At 36.7% G+C, this 12,768-nt stretch overlaps 1 protein-coding gene across 2 annotated transcripts in view; it reads left to right on the top strand.

Annotated features, from left to right (window-relative positions):
• The window catches only part of LOC107381856 (CUB and sushi domain-containing protein 1), a 668,617-nt gene that overhangs the window by 641,744 nt on the left and 14,105 nt on the right, over positions 1–12,768 (top strand). For both annotated transcript variants that reach the window (XM_015953775.3, XM_015953774.3), the window contains exons 63-71: positions 165–338; positions 425–491; positions 619–725; positions 1,730–1,803; positions 3,242–3,353; positions 3,444–3,623; positions 4,057–4,119; positions 4,771–4,932; positions 9,098–9,210. In XM_015953775.3, the coding sequence (XP_015809261.3) occupies positions 165–338; positions 425–491; positions 619–725; positions 1,730–1,803; positions 3,242–3,353; positions 3,444–3,623; positions 4,057–4,119; positions 4,771–4,932; positions 9,098–9,210 (1,052 nt within the window). The remainder of the gene's footprint in view (positions 1–164; positions 339–424; positions 492–618; positions 726–1,729; positions 1,804–3,241; positions 3,354–3,443; positions 3,624–4,056; positions 4,120–4,770; positions 4,933–9,097; positions 9,211–12,768) is intronic.

Here is a 12,768-nt window from a genome sequence, read left to right as displayed (position 1 = left end):
TAGAATTTCTACCAAAGGGAAAACATTAAAGTGCTTTAAAGCAAACGTCAAAGACGTGACATATCTGCAGTCAGATAAGACAGTAGAAACTGTAATGAAACACATTAAAAGACCGAGGGGAGTTCACATGATCTGCTGAAGAGTCGTGTTTGTGTTTCTTCCAGTAATCGAGTGTGGACCGGCTCCCCAGGTGATTTATGGGAAAGTGGAGGGGACAGACCACTCCTGGGGGTCCAGTGTGAGCTACAGCTGTGTTGATGGTTATCAGTTGTCCACCCCTGCTGTGTTAACCTGCGAAGGGAATGGAACGTGGGCTGGAGATGTTCCACAGTGTCTGCGTAAGTTAGCAGCTCACCATAAATGTTGCGAAGTGTTACATATTAGCATCCAGCTGAAGCTCTAACTGTCACTGTATCGTCTGAAGCTGTCCTCTGTGGTGATCCTGGTTCTCCTGGAGGAGGATTCAGAAAGGGCAACATCTTCTCTTACCGGTTTGTGATCAGATCAACTTTTTTCTTGCCTCACCCTTTTTGATTATTCATACAAACATGAGACCCTACAAGGTTGTTAGCCTTCACCAACAGAAGCTCTTGATTAATAGTTTTTTTTCTTTCGTAGGTCAGAGGTCAGATTCGACTGCCATGCTCCGTACGTGCTGGTGGGCTCTGCCTCAAGAGTGTGTGAGGCAGACGGGAGTTGGAGTGGCCAACAGCCAACCTGTATAGGTAATTAAAAGAAAAAAAAGTGTTAGTTTTGCATTTGAAACCATGGCAGAATGTTGTGTCCAGTTTTCAACTGGGAATAATCACTTGTAAGTCGCTTTGGACAAAAGCGTCTGCTAAATACATAAACATAAACATAATCTGTCACCAAGAAGGTATACTGGAACCAGTAGGATGGTGTGTAGTGGTTCTCTGTGTGGAGTTTGCATGTTGTCTTCCACTGTGGTACTCAGGAGACTAGATTTCTCCCACTGCAAAACCATTTGGTTAAATGTGCTGTTGAAGGTGTTTCTAAATTGACAACTACAGCGTCTGTTGTGTATTTTTGTGATGGTCCAAGGTTGCTGTAGTTCTATAAAATTTAAGACATTTGCAAGATTTAAAAAAAGTTTGTTTCAATTGATTTCATTTTATTATTATTATTATTATTATTATTATTATTTAAAATGGTGGTATTTATTTATTTATTGCTTTCTATTACCAATCAACACAAATTTGATTACAAGTAAATTTGTACTTCAGGAAAAACAAACTATCACTTAAAACAGGTCTAATGGCAAAAGTTTGTTTCCACTTTTCTTTTGAGAAAATTAATTATGTTAGGATTGTTTTGGAGTTTATTTAAAATAAATAATATGAAATCAGAAAACCAAAGATTTAGTGTTGTATTACAGCTAAAGCTACAGTAAAGAAAGCCATGAATATTTTCATTTCCATATTTTCTCTGCTGGAATAATTTTCTTTCCTCCCATGAGTTTATGTGACTGATACAATTAGATTCAATTCTTCCCCCATTTGTGTTTTAGGACGTACTGGAGTGTTTTGTGCATTTTTTTTTCTGATTTGGTTTTTCAGGACTGACTTGAAAAAGAAGTGCAATTCAAATTTTTGTAGACTTGAAATGAACATATAAGTTTTTTACCTCTAACTTTTCAGGCCTCACATATAGCACAAGAGCATGAAGTATGGACTGCATAATGTTTGTATTTGTGTGTTTGTGTGAACAGACCCAGCCTTCAACAGTTGTCGTGACCCAGGAACTCCAGCCTATGGGATCCCTGTCATGGCTCAGGGATTTCAGGTGAGAAATGCATGGGTTGACTGTAAATCTCCTGGTGTACTGGAAGCTGAGAAAACACATCTATATAGTTACCGGGTAGGACATTTTAGTTAGTGGCCTTTATTAAATTAAAGATATTTAACAGGATGAATAAAGGTGAAGCTATAACCACTTTAATCACACCCTCTAGAATTAAGTGAAAAATAATGAGAAATTAAAAGTAATAAACATGAGCACTAACTTTTAATTGCTGAAATTGAATAAAATATATCCTAAGGTGAGAGATAAAGAACACCTCATTAGCTTCATTTGCGAAATTATAGATATGTGAATGTTTCTAAAACACTACAAAGGCTCGGCCACTTGGGCCAAGGCAGAAAGGGTGAGTATATATATATATATATATGTATATATATATATATATATATATATATATATATATATATATATATATATATATATATATATATATATATAATTGATTCATTTGGGGAAATAATGAAAAAGTTAGAAAAATTTTGTTTTATTCGCCTAGAAATTTAGACCAGCCATAGCAGCAGCAAAAGATTTAGCTCTGCATGTCGGTCTAACCACGCTCCATTGTAGCCTCAGCAGGTCTACCATTGGCTCGAACAGTTTTGTGTCTTGCCAATAACAGAGATGTTTGAAAGATAACTGTAGATTCTGAACCACAACTGAGCTCTGTCTAATGGTTGTGGCTAAACTATATTTATTTATTTATTTATTTATTGAACTTGTATTTTATGAGGATGAAAACCACTTGAGATTGGTTATATAAACAGACCCAGTATAAGGAGACAGACGTGTCTATATACAACAAGAATACGAACTAGCATCACTAAGCAGTCTTGTTATAAAAAAAATTAACAATTTGGCAGTTGGAAACAATTGCAAACAGGCATTAAGTGCATTAAAGTCACTTTCCGGAGAACTTCTCTTATACAATGGCACCATCTAGTGGCTGATAAGCATATCACGCAAATGGTCAGTCGATCCACTTTTTTAAGATGGCGACTTCACGTTTCTTGTTTCTGAATGTGCTTCTGTAGCCGACCAACAGAGCTAAAACATGTTGTTTTACAAGTATTATTCTCATGTCATGTTGAGTTTTCATATATTTATATTTTAAACACCTGCTTGTCCGTGAAAGGTTCATCAACTCAGCATCAGTCAAGGTACGTCCTTGCTTAAATTATATCGCAGTACATGATGAGAAAATCGCTTTTACAGATTTGTGAGAAATCATACATAATTTCTGAAAAGGGGAAACTCCGGAAAGCTACTTTAAGGAATTATATTTACATATGGCTTTCACCGGCTGTCTTTTTTAATTTTGAAAGAAAAGTCATTAATGTGGGAAAAACCTGCAATTGTAAAAACAGTATCAACCTCATGTTAACCTTACAGACTATTTCTAATATGCTTTTGTTATCCGTAGGTTGGCAGTAAGATTTCCTTCAAGTGCCGCAAAAACTACCACATCCTTGGTTCGACAACAAGAACGTGTCTCGAAAACCTAACTTGGAGCGGGACTCAACCCGAGTGCATAGGTAAAGAAAACATTATCTTCTTCTCACTGGGTTGTTCTGTTTAAGGCAAACATATTCTTAATTTACACATATTTTTCTTTCATCACTCAGCCCATTCATGCAGACAACCAGAGACGCCAAGTAACGTGGACGTCCGAGCTATGGACCTGCCGACATTGGGATATACTCTGATTTACACGTGTCAGCAAGGTTTTTATCTGTCTGGAGGATCGGAGCACAGAACCTGCAAAAGTGATGGAAGATGGTCAGGAAAGCCACCGCTATGTAAAGGTAATCAGACATTGTTCTAAAGGTACTGTCTGAGATTGATTTCTTGAACACGTTTTGACATGAAGCAAGTGGGACGAAGTTTGATTTGGTTCGGAGTTGGTTCTGGACATCTTTAACTTTAGCAGCTCAGCAGAGCTGTGTGTCTGCTTGTGTGTGTGTGTGTGTGTCGCAAATCAGTGTAGTACTACATTCTCCATTAAATTCTGGGTGGAGCCTGAGAAAGGCATCTGACCTTTGAATTGTTTTTATTTTAAGTTTCTTTCAATTGTAGCTTTCTTGAACGGCCTATCCCAAGAACAAATACTGCACTTTTTACAGAATGCATTTTTTAAAGCAGTTATTGAATCATTATGTCATAATTATGCATGGTTTTAAAATATTAAAATGTTTTAAAATCCATCTGAGCAAAACTTAATACCATTTTATCTTTCAGTTGGAGTGAAAGTGAATCCCAGGGGCAGAGGAGAGTCAGCTGTAGAGAAAAACAAGATCCGTGGTATGTGGAATAAACAGAAATGCTCACAGTGGAGTAAATACAGCATAGACGAGCTTTAAATATCACTAGTTTATGTCTGTATTTCTGTCTTTGCCCCATTTCAACTTTAGCTCTTGAGATTGTTTTTTTTATTTTTTTTATTAATAAAACTGTGAGAAAAACACTTGCAGACAGACATAGATTTGTTATAAGAGTCTTCAGTGAGTGTTGCTTGTGCATCTCACTGTTTGGGCAAGCAGGTTTCATTAGATTTAAAGGGAAGAAAGCATCATGTCTGAAGAGTGCACTTCAGTTCATAAGAAGTAAATAAATCAGTGAAAACATTCATCTGAAATACCACAAAACATCTTAGCTCGAGAAGCTATTTTCTCATTGATATATTCGGTTAGAAGAATGCAGCCATAAAAGAGGACAAAGATGAGTGGTTTTTGCAGGAATACAGCAACAGCTGTTTGAAATGTTTTTAAGTGAATTTGGAAATTAAGCAGGCAAAGACTGACCTCTAGAAGATGGAGGAGCCAGACGCAACCACATTAGGACAACCACCATGCAAAGATTCTTCTTACTATCCTTTTATAAAGACCTTGAATAGGTGTCTGAAAAAAATGCTCTTTATACCTTATTATGTGTGTTTTTCCTTTTCTCTCTCAGTTCCAGTGGATGTCTTCTCTTCAAACTCTGAATGGAGTGGTTTTTACGAGTATTTAGGGAAGAGGCAGGCCACCACCTTTACAGTTACTGGGTTCAATGCCACCAGTGGTCGTGTTAACGTGACTTTACTGGAAACCAGCGGGGTGTCCATCAGGCTGTCAGGTAAAAAAAAGTTGCCATTGATTGATCTGATCATTTTGCACGTAAGGTCTTTGCGAGATAGCCTGGCCTGCCAGACTCGTCCTCTGTTTAATTCTACACAGAGAAAGAGTGGTAACTCACAGGCCGAGAGGCACTTGAGGGGCGGGACCAGGCAGCTCAAAAATAACCAATCAGAAAAAAAGATGGAAATGCCAACTGCACCGCACGACGCTGTAGTTTTTTGGCTGTAGTAAAAAAAAGGCGTCTGGCGACAGCGCAAACATCTTTTTTTTTAAAGAAGAAATGCTTTTAGCGCTTCTACTTGTTGTGGTTTTAAAGACATTCAAGCCATTTAGAACAGAGGAAAGAGCCGCAGCAAACTCTGCCGCTGTTTTTATTGTTTATGAGAAACTGAGCATCGCTGTGTGTGACGTCCGCAACGCCGTAAGTGTTTTAACAAGCACAAGAAGCTTCACCCAAGGCTTGATTTATTCCGATTTCCCGCTTTCCTATTCATTTTCTCTTTACCTTTCCCTATATTTTTATCTCAAATTAAATTTTTTGTCATTTTAAATACATTTTTAATCTTTTTTATATTTAAATGTTTTTGTTTTTGTGAAGCACCTCGTGATTTTTATCTTGAGAGGCGCTGCTTACATTTTATCAACTAAGTAACTTTTACACACGCCCAAACATTCCCTCAACAAATCAATACTTACAAAGATAAATGTTCTCCAAGACACGAGCGTATAAAGCAAAATCAGTGTGTTCATGATCTGTTTATTCTCTTGTTTAACCTAAATATAAGCTGTAAACACAACAGGAGCGAAGAAAACAAAAACTATGTCAATGATAATGTAGGTCTGAATTGAGAGCACTCACTGTGTCGCGTTTCACACAGACGGTGTAACAAAGAGTGTAACAACCATGTCTCACCTTGATCCATTTTCAAGACCTAAAACATTTTAACCCTTGTACCATGTATTAACTTAAAAATCAAGCTTTTTCCCATCATGAACTTTGGCTTAACACTAGAACTACCAGGATTGTCTGATCCCCTCATCTCTACCAGAGGAAGCCAAATGGCTCCTTGGTTTGAAAATCACAACTCAGTCACTGACAATTAGCTGCCTTTTATTTGTAAATGTAGCCATTGTCTGTGCATAGCACATTATATAAATATGGCGTAAGAGGAACAGCATATAACTGGTTAAAAAGCTACTTAACAGAAAGACAATAATTCACAGAAATCCAAAATGTAAAATCACCAACAAAACAAGTGTACTGTGGGGTACCTCAAGATTCAGTGTTAGGACCCAAGTTATTCACACTTTACACAAATGACATCAATAAAGTAACCAATCAATTGAACTACATTCTCTTTGCAGATGATACCAATATGTATATCACAGGGAAAGACATAGAACAACTACTGAATATGGTTGGAAGTGTACTAAAAATACTAAAGACCTGGTTTGACAGTAACAAATTATCATTAAATCTAAGTAAAACTAAATACATTATATTTGGAAAACAAAACAATCTTCCTAAATTAAAAATAAATGGGGTAGAAATAGAAAGAGTAAGTGAAATAAATTCTTGGGTGTCACATTACACCAAAGGCTGAGCTGGAAGCCGCACATAAAAAAAATGTTAAAACTAAGATGTCTAAAATTATTGCAGTGTTAATTAAACATATATACATAACATATTCTAAATGGAAAATCATTATTACTCTTATACCAATCATTAGTACTTCCTCATATGATGTACTGTCTGAAGGTCTGGGGAAACACTTACAAATCTCACATAAAACCCATAGTTTTACTACAGAAAAGAGCAATAAGAGTAATTATCAACTCTGATTACCATGCACCAATGCATCCCCTGTTTATAAGACTAAAAATACTTAAATTTACAGATCTGGTCAAACTACAAACAGCACAAGTACTCTATAAAGTACAAAATAAAATATTTCCGGATTGTATTCAGAAGCTATTCCAGGTCAAAGGAACTCAGTATTAACTACGGGGGGAGGACAATTTGTCAGACAGAAAGTAAGAACAAATGTTAGAAGTCAGAGTTGCACAACAGTAGGAGTGAAATTATGGAATAACTTGGACACTGGAATCAGGGCATGTGAAACTGTTAAATAATTTAAAAAAATGTCCGTCAAGAAGATGATGTCATACTACCATAATGATCGTATGTGAGCTAGTGTATCTGATAGATGTGAATGAAAGTGTAATGTTCTTGCACAAGTTATAGTATTTAAATCTCTGTTTTGATCATTATCGCACATTGACTTATTAAGATTACGGGTAGTTTAGTGTAGTTCTGTCTTTATTTCTGGGTATTTTTCCTCTTGCTGAATTATGGTTGTTGTTGCTCAATATATTTCAATTATTATTATCATAATTATTATTTTTATCTCACTCTCATTTTTATTATTACATTACTTTATCTTGTTATTGTCATTTTTTTATTTTTATTTTTTAGAAGTAATGGGATTGAGTAAATGGGGTAGGCATAAAAAGCTAGGCTTCAGCCTACACCTTTTTGGTTACTATAATTGAGATTCTGTATTACTGTGTTCTTTCTTTTTCCTTTTAAATGACCAAAATAAATAAATAAATACATAAATACATAAATAAAATAAAATATGTGTTGATTTACAAACAAGTAAAAATTACCCAAATTAAATTACCTCAAGTTCAAACATTAAAAAATGTCAAAGTTCTGCACTGGAGCTGAAGAATGCACAGTAAGTCTGTCAGCATTTTACATTTTCTGTAAAAGTCAGATGCTTCTATAACAAGTTTGTCAGGGATTTTTCTGTGTGAGGCAGCAAGAAAGGATGGAAACAAACCAAGTTAGAGGGATAAAAGAAGAGTGAGTGCCTCATCGATCAAAAAAAGGCTTTGTCTATCACATGACCACCCAAGCTTAGATTACAATGCAAAGTGATGCAGACTATAAATTTCACCAATAGTAAATTGTAGCACAGAGTCATAAACAACATCCAGCAGTTTCAGACTTGTCGCTGAGTTCTGCAAGTGGCTCCATAATGAAATACTTAAAATGTGCTGCCAGAACAGATTTTTTTCTGAAAGCGGAAGAACATCTGATTTACTTTGGTACAAAAATCCTATTTTGCTGATTTTTTTATTTATTTAATTTTTGCTCCCAAATAGTTTTAGAATTTTTTAGCTAATACCAATTTGGGTATTTAATTTTAGGTAATATAGGGTTGCAATCTATTTATAAAAACTGGTAAACAATGCATGGCATCTATTTATAGCCTTGTAGGGTTCTTTAAACTGCCATCATTCAGCTCATTTAAGTTCTCAAAATCAAAATTATAACAAAGACCTTTGTCCCAGCTGGAAAACTTGAAATGGACATTCTACAACTCATTAATTCCATTTTCACTAAGCCATCCAGGTCTAAAGAAAGATCTGACAGTGCTGCACTGTCTCTTAAACAAAAATGAACAAACAATGACACTAGCAGAAATAATTTGAAAATTGCAAGTAAATCTGTGTACGCTATTTATCATCATCAGTGCAAAAGAGATTCATTGTAACCTTAACAATGTAGCTTCCTAAGAGAATCGATTCATATTTAATTCAGTTCCGTTCTATTCATTCATTTATTATAAACACAGTAATCTCAGAGCATTTACGATTACAGTCACAATCAGTTGTTTGTGTGGATCTTTGTGTTCAACTCTAATTGAGAACTGTTGCATACAGGCGACTCTCCTGTGCATAAAAAGCAAACATGTTAGTTTTTAAATTAGACTCAAACTTACAGCTTTTTGTAGTTGTTTCTTTAGTTGTGACATGTCTCAGACACATATCTTATATTTACAATCCAGTATTCTCATATTTGTGTTGTATTTAAAGAAAGACAGGAAGCTGCAGGGAAAATGTCACGTTTCCTAGTAATGTGATGTGCTCCGTAAAGAAGGGAGTGTGTGATCATTCAAAATGCCAACATGGTGTCTTTGCTCTGTCAGTCTCTCAGTCATGTCTGTTTGCCTTCATCCTTCCTCTTCTTTCCTAGTTTTTTTTATTTTTCTATCTGCTTTTGCAAGTTAAAAATGAATTAGAAGTAAATTTTCTGATTATTTGGGGTTTATGCACTAATCGGAGTTTGTAATTGCTCTTGTCTCTTCGTTAAGGTACCTATAAGTCAGAGGAGAACCAGCTGCTGTTGAAGGTTTACCAGGTGAAGGGGCCAACAGAGTACTACTACAGCAAGTTTAAAAACGACAACTGGGCCATGGATGGATATGTAAGAAAACCCTTCTCTCATTAAACATGAAACACTGTCTCTCTCTAAGGTGACCTCCACACACACACACACACACAAGTAAAAAAAATAATAATAATAATATATATATATGTATATATATATATATATATACATATATATATATATATACATGTATATATATACATGTATATATATATATGTATATATATATATATATATATATGTATGTATGTATATAGGCAGACAGTAGCCGAAGCAAAATTATTTTGTTCTGCAAGTCAGTCCAGCCACACTCCATAGGAGCCTCAGCAGGCAGAACCAGTCTTGTATTCAGCCAATCACAGCGCTTTATCGGTTCTGTGGGCGGGATTATGTAACAGAGTGTTGCAACTAAGGTTACGACGGCTCGATTGAAATGCTCTCGGCATCAACTTAGGACTATTTAGACTTAAGCTTTGAATCAACAGCAGATGGACGTCCTTTACTCAGAAAGAGGAAGCAATTTTTTCTTCTTCGACGGTTTATGGCGGATTACCCTATTGAACAACATCCGTAGTAGTGTAATGGAGACATGGCCCTTCCTGAACCAAGCCATTTGCTGGATACTGAGCCTGAAACATGTCTATCCTTGAATTTGAACTGGCATAAATCCCGGTCAATGCTGTTTTGCATGTATGTGGTCTGTTGACAAAAAAATAGAAGTTCATTATCAGTTCACATAATGCCTTTGGTTCTTGGTCTTGTATTTGGCATCCTTGTTCTCTCCTTATTGCACTGTTTGGTCGGAGGGACTGATGGCACCTGTGCTTGGAAGCCCCGCCTCTGTCAGTGAGCCCCAGGACAGCTGTGGCTACATTGTAACTCATTGCCACTAGTGTGTAGTGCAAAGTGCTTTGGAGTCCTTTGTAGTCATCAGAAAGATGCTATAGAAGTGCAGGTCATTTATCTAACTGTTAACAGAAGTATGTTTTGTTCTGGCATTTAACAGCAGTGGTCAAAGACTCAAGGACTCACTTCTTCCTGCTGTAGGAACCTCATACATGCCCTGTACCCGTTTTTATGGTTTCTGGTGTATTTTGCACCATTACAGCTCCAGATAGGGCATGGAACAGTTACTAATGTGTTGTTTTCTTTATTTTGGTGAATTTGAAGGCAGTTCTAAAAATGAAATTGCTAGAAGCACCTGGCATGAATTTTTAAACATTGAAAATATCATCTGGCTGTTAATATCACAATATATTGTATTGTCTCATGTATTGTGATATATATCGTAATTCCAGATTGTCCCATGTAAAGAGCCTTCCTTATCCTGAGATGTAAGTGTACAGCCAGTTTCCAAATGCTTCAAGGTGCCCACTCTACCCGTTCAATGTGGTTGTTGTCCTTGCTGCACTGGATTGAGTAGCTGAGGCCACCCAGCTTGTGATTCGGTGATTTGTCTTTCAGATGGACTCATTTCTGTCCAATAGCAGTCTTGGGTTTAATGTTTGCCAGACTGTTGTGTCTAGACTTAATTTTTCCTGGAAACTTCTGTCACATATGGGAAAAGAATACCTTTAAACCTGTTCTGCTTTTCTGTCAGTTGTTGTTATTTTCTAAACGTCTAGACTTGTGAATTTTTTTTTCCTCCCGAGTTTAAATAGGCAACATTATAAGAAAAACAAATTTGACCTTGGTGTCAGCAGTCATCTTTGTGCACTCTTTCAAATAAGGATCGTCTTGCTCAGAGAATATTAATCTGTCTGTAAAATATTGCCCTTCAATACTGTGCAGTTTATCTCCTCCACATTTGTAAATGCAAGTCTGAGTTTTGCATTTTATTTCCAAGAAAATTCTGCCAAGATCTCCCCAAACAAAACGCATTGTATTCTTGATGTAAACGGACTGTTTTGCAATACTTGTAAAAAGAATGACAGAACCATGTCTGACATGTCACTTTACTGGTTGTAGGGGAGTGAACCATTTCCTACCTGTCATACTGGCAGCAGTTAATGATTGAATGTACCTTTATGTCTCCATGAGTTGCCCAGACATGCAGCTGGCACTGCACAGTTAATCTTCTCACCCAGAAATTGTTCCAGTGTGTGACTCTCCGCTGGGTTTGCACTCGAGCCGTTAGGCGTTTACCCTGTGTGTTCATAAATATTCTGTATAATTCAGTTATTTCTCTTTTGTTCTTACACCTATTTTATGTGCAATCACTTGCAGTCAGATTCAATAAATGGGACGCCAAAGGAAACGATACAGGAAAGGTTTCAGTTTCCCTCAGAAATGGGAGGGGTGGGGGTGTCAGAGAAGAAAAGCATTTATAGAAGGAACAAAACATGTTTAATGACAATATCTAATGCACACGTTTGTCTTCCTCTTGTAAAGAGAACGTGAATTAATCGAGTTAGGTAGTTAGTTAGTTTTGATTTGCTCAACATTACTAATGAGAGACAGAGAAAATTCAAAGTGCTTCTAAAATTTCAAACCACCAGAAAGATCCACAGCTTGCAGATCCTCGTTTACCCCACTCACACACACAGACACACACACATGTTGGTATATCTATACTTGTGAGGACCCTTCACTAACTTTCATTCATTTTTGTGACTTTACTAACCCTAACTCTAACAATAACCAGTGTTGCTGTATTCTTAACCCTAACGTTAACTAAAAGTTAATTCACACCATACCACTAAAACCAGTTATCAGGGTTTTTTTTTCACTGTGAGGACCTGGCTGATGTCCTCACAAATTCAGAATGTTCCCATGTTCGATGTGAAAAGTCAAAATGTAATACATGAACACACACATGCACACACACACACACACACACACACACACACACACACACACACACACACACACACACGCGCACACACACACACACACACGCACACACACACACACACACACACACACACACACACACACACACACACACACACACACACACACAAACCACATTAACCTTTTTACTGAATATAGACCTGTAGATACAAGTGATCCCCCAACCCCTCTGGACGGAGGGCAAAACCACAACGGCACACCCCCACTGACCACCTCTTGTTGCGCCCAGCATTGTACACATGTGCTCTATTACCTGAATGAAGATGATAGCTTTCAACAATCTATAGACTGCAGAAGGTCCTCAGCCATCCAAGTCATTGTATTCCAAAAGGGTTTGAATGAAGGCAACTGGACTTCTACATTCGAGATACTTTGTTAATTCTGACAGGAATATAGGTGGGTCAGGCTTCTAAACTGTAGCTGTTTATTGTTGCTTAACGAGCAAAAACTACATACCTCCTTCCTACCCCTTGAGGAGTCATTGGAGTTGGGGGTGGGGGGGGCTTGTGTCATTGGGTCTATATTCAAAAACTAAATAAATAAAGCTGCTTCTTTCTACCTTTAAAATGTCTTTTGAAAGAAGTGGTAAAAACAACAAAGAACAACCGTCTATTACTTGCAGAACACAGTAAACATGGAGCAAAGTATGGAAAATAAACGGAAATGTGTTTTTTATTCTATAAATAAATTGATTAAACAATTGGATTATAAATGGTATCACATTGCTGAATGCAAATTTGA

Source organism: Nothobranchius furzeri, chromosome 9 (assembly GCF_043380555.1).
Source record: "Nothobranchius furzeri strain GRZ-AD chromosome 9, NfurGRZ-RIMD1, whole genome shotgun sequence".
NCBI lineage: Eukaryota > Metazoa > Chordata > Actinopteri > Cyprinodontiformes > Nothobranchiidae > Nothobranchius > Nothobranchius furzeri.
The sequence above is the reverse complement of the archived record's forward strand: the minus strand, read 5'-3'. Positions and strand labels throughout refer to the sequence as shown.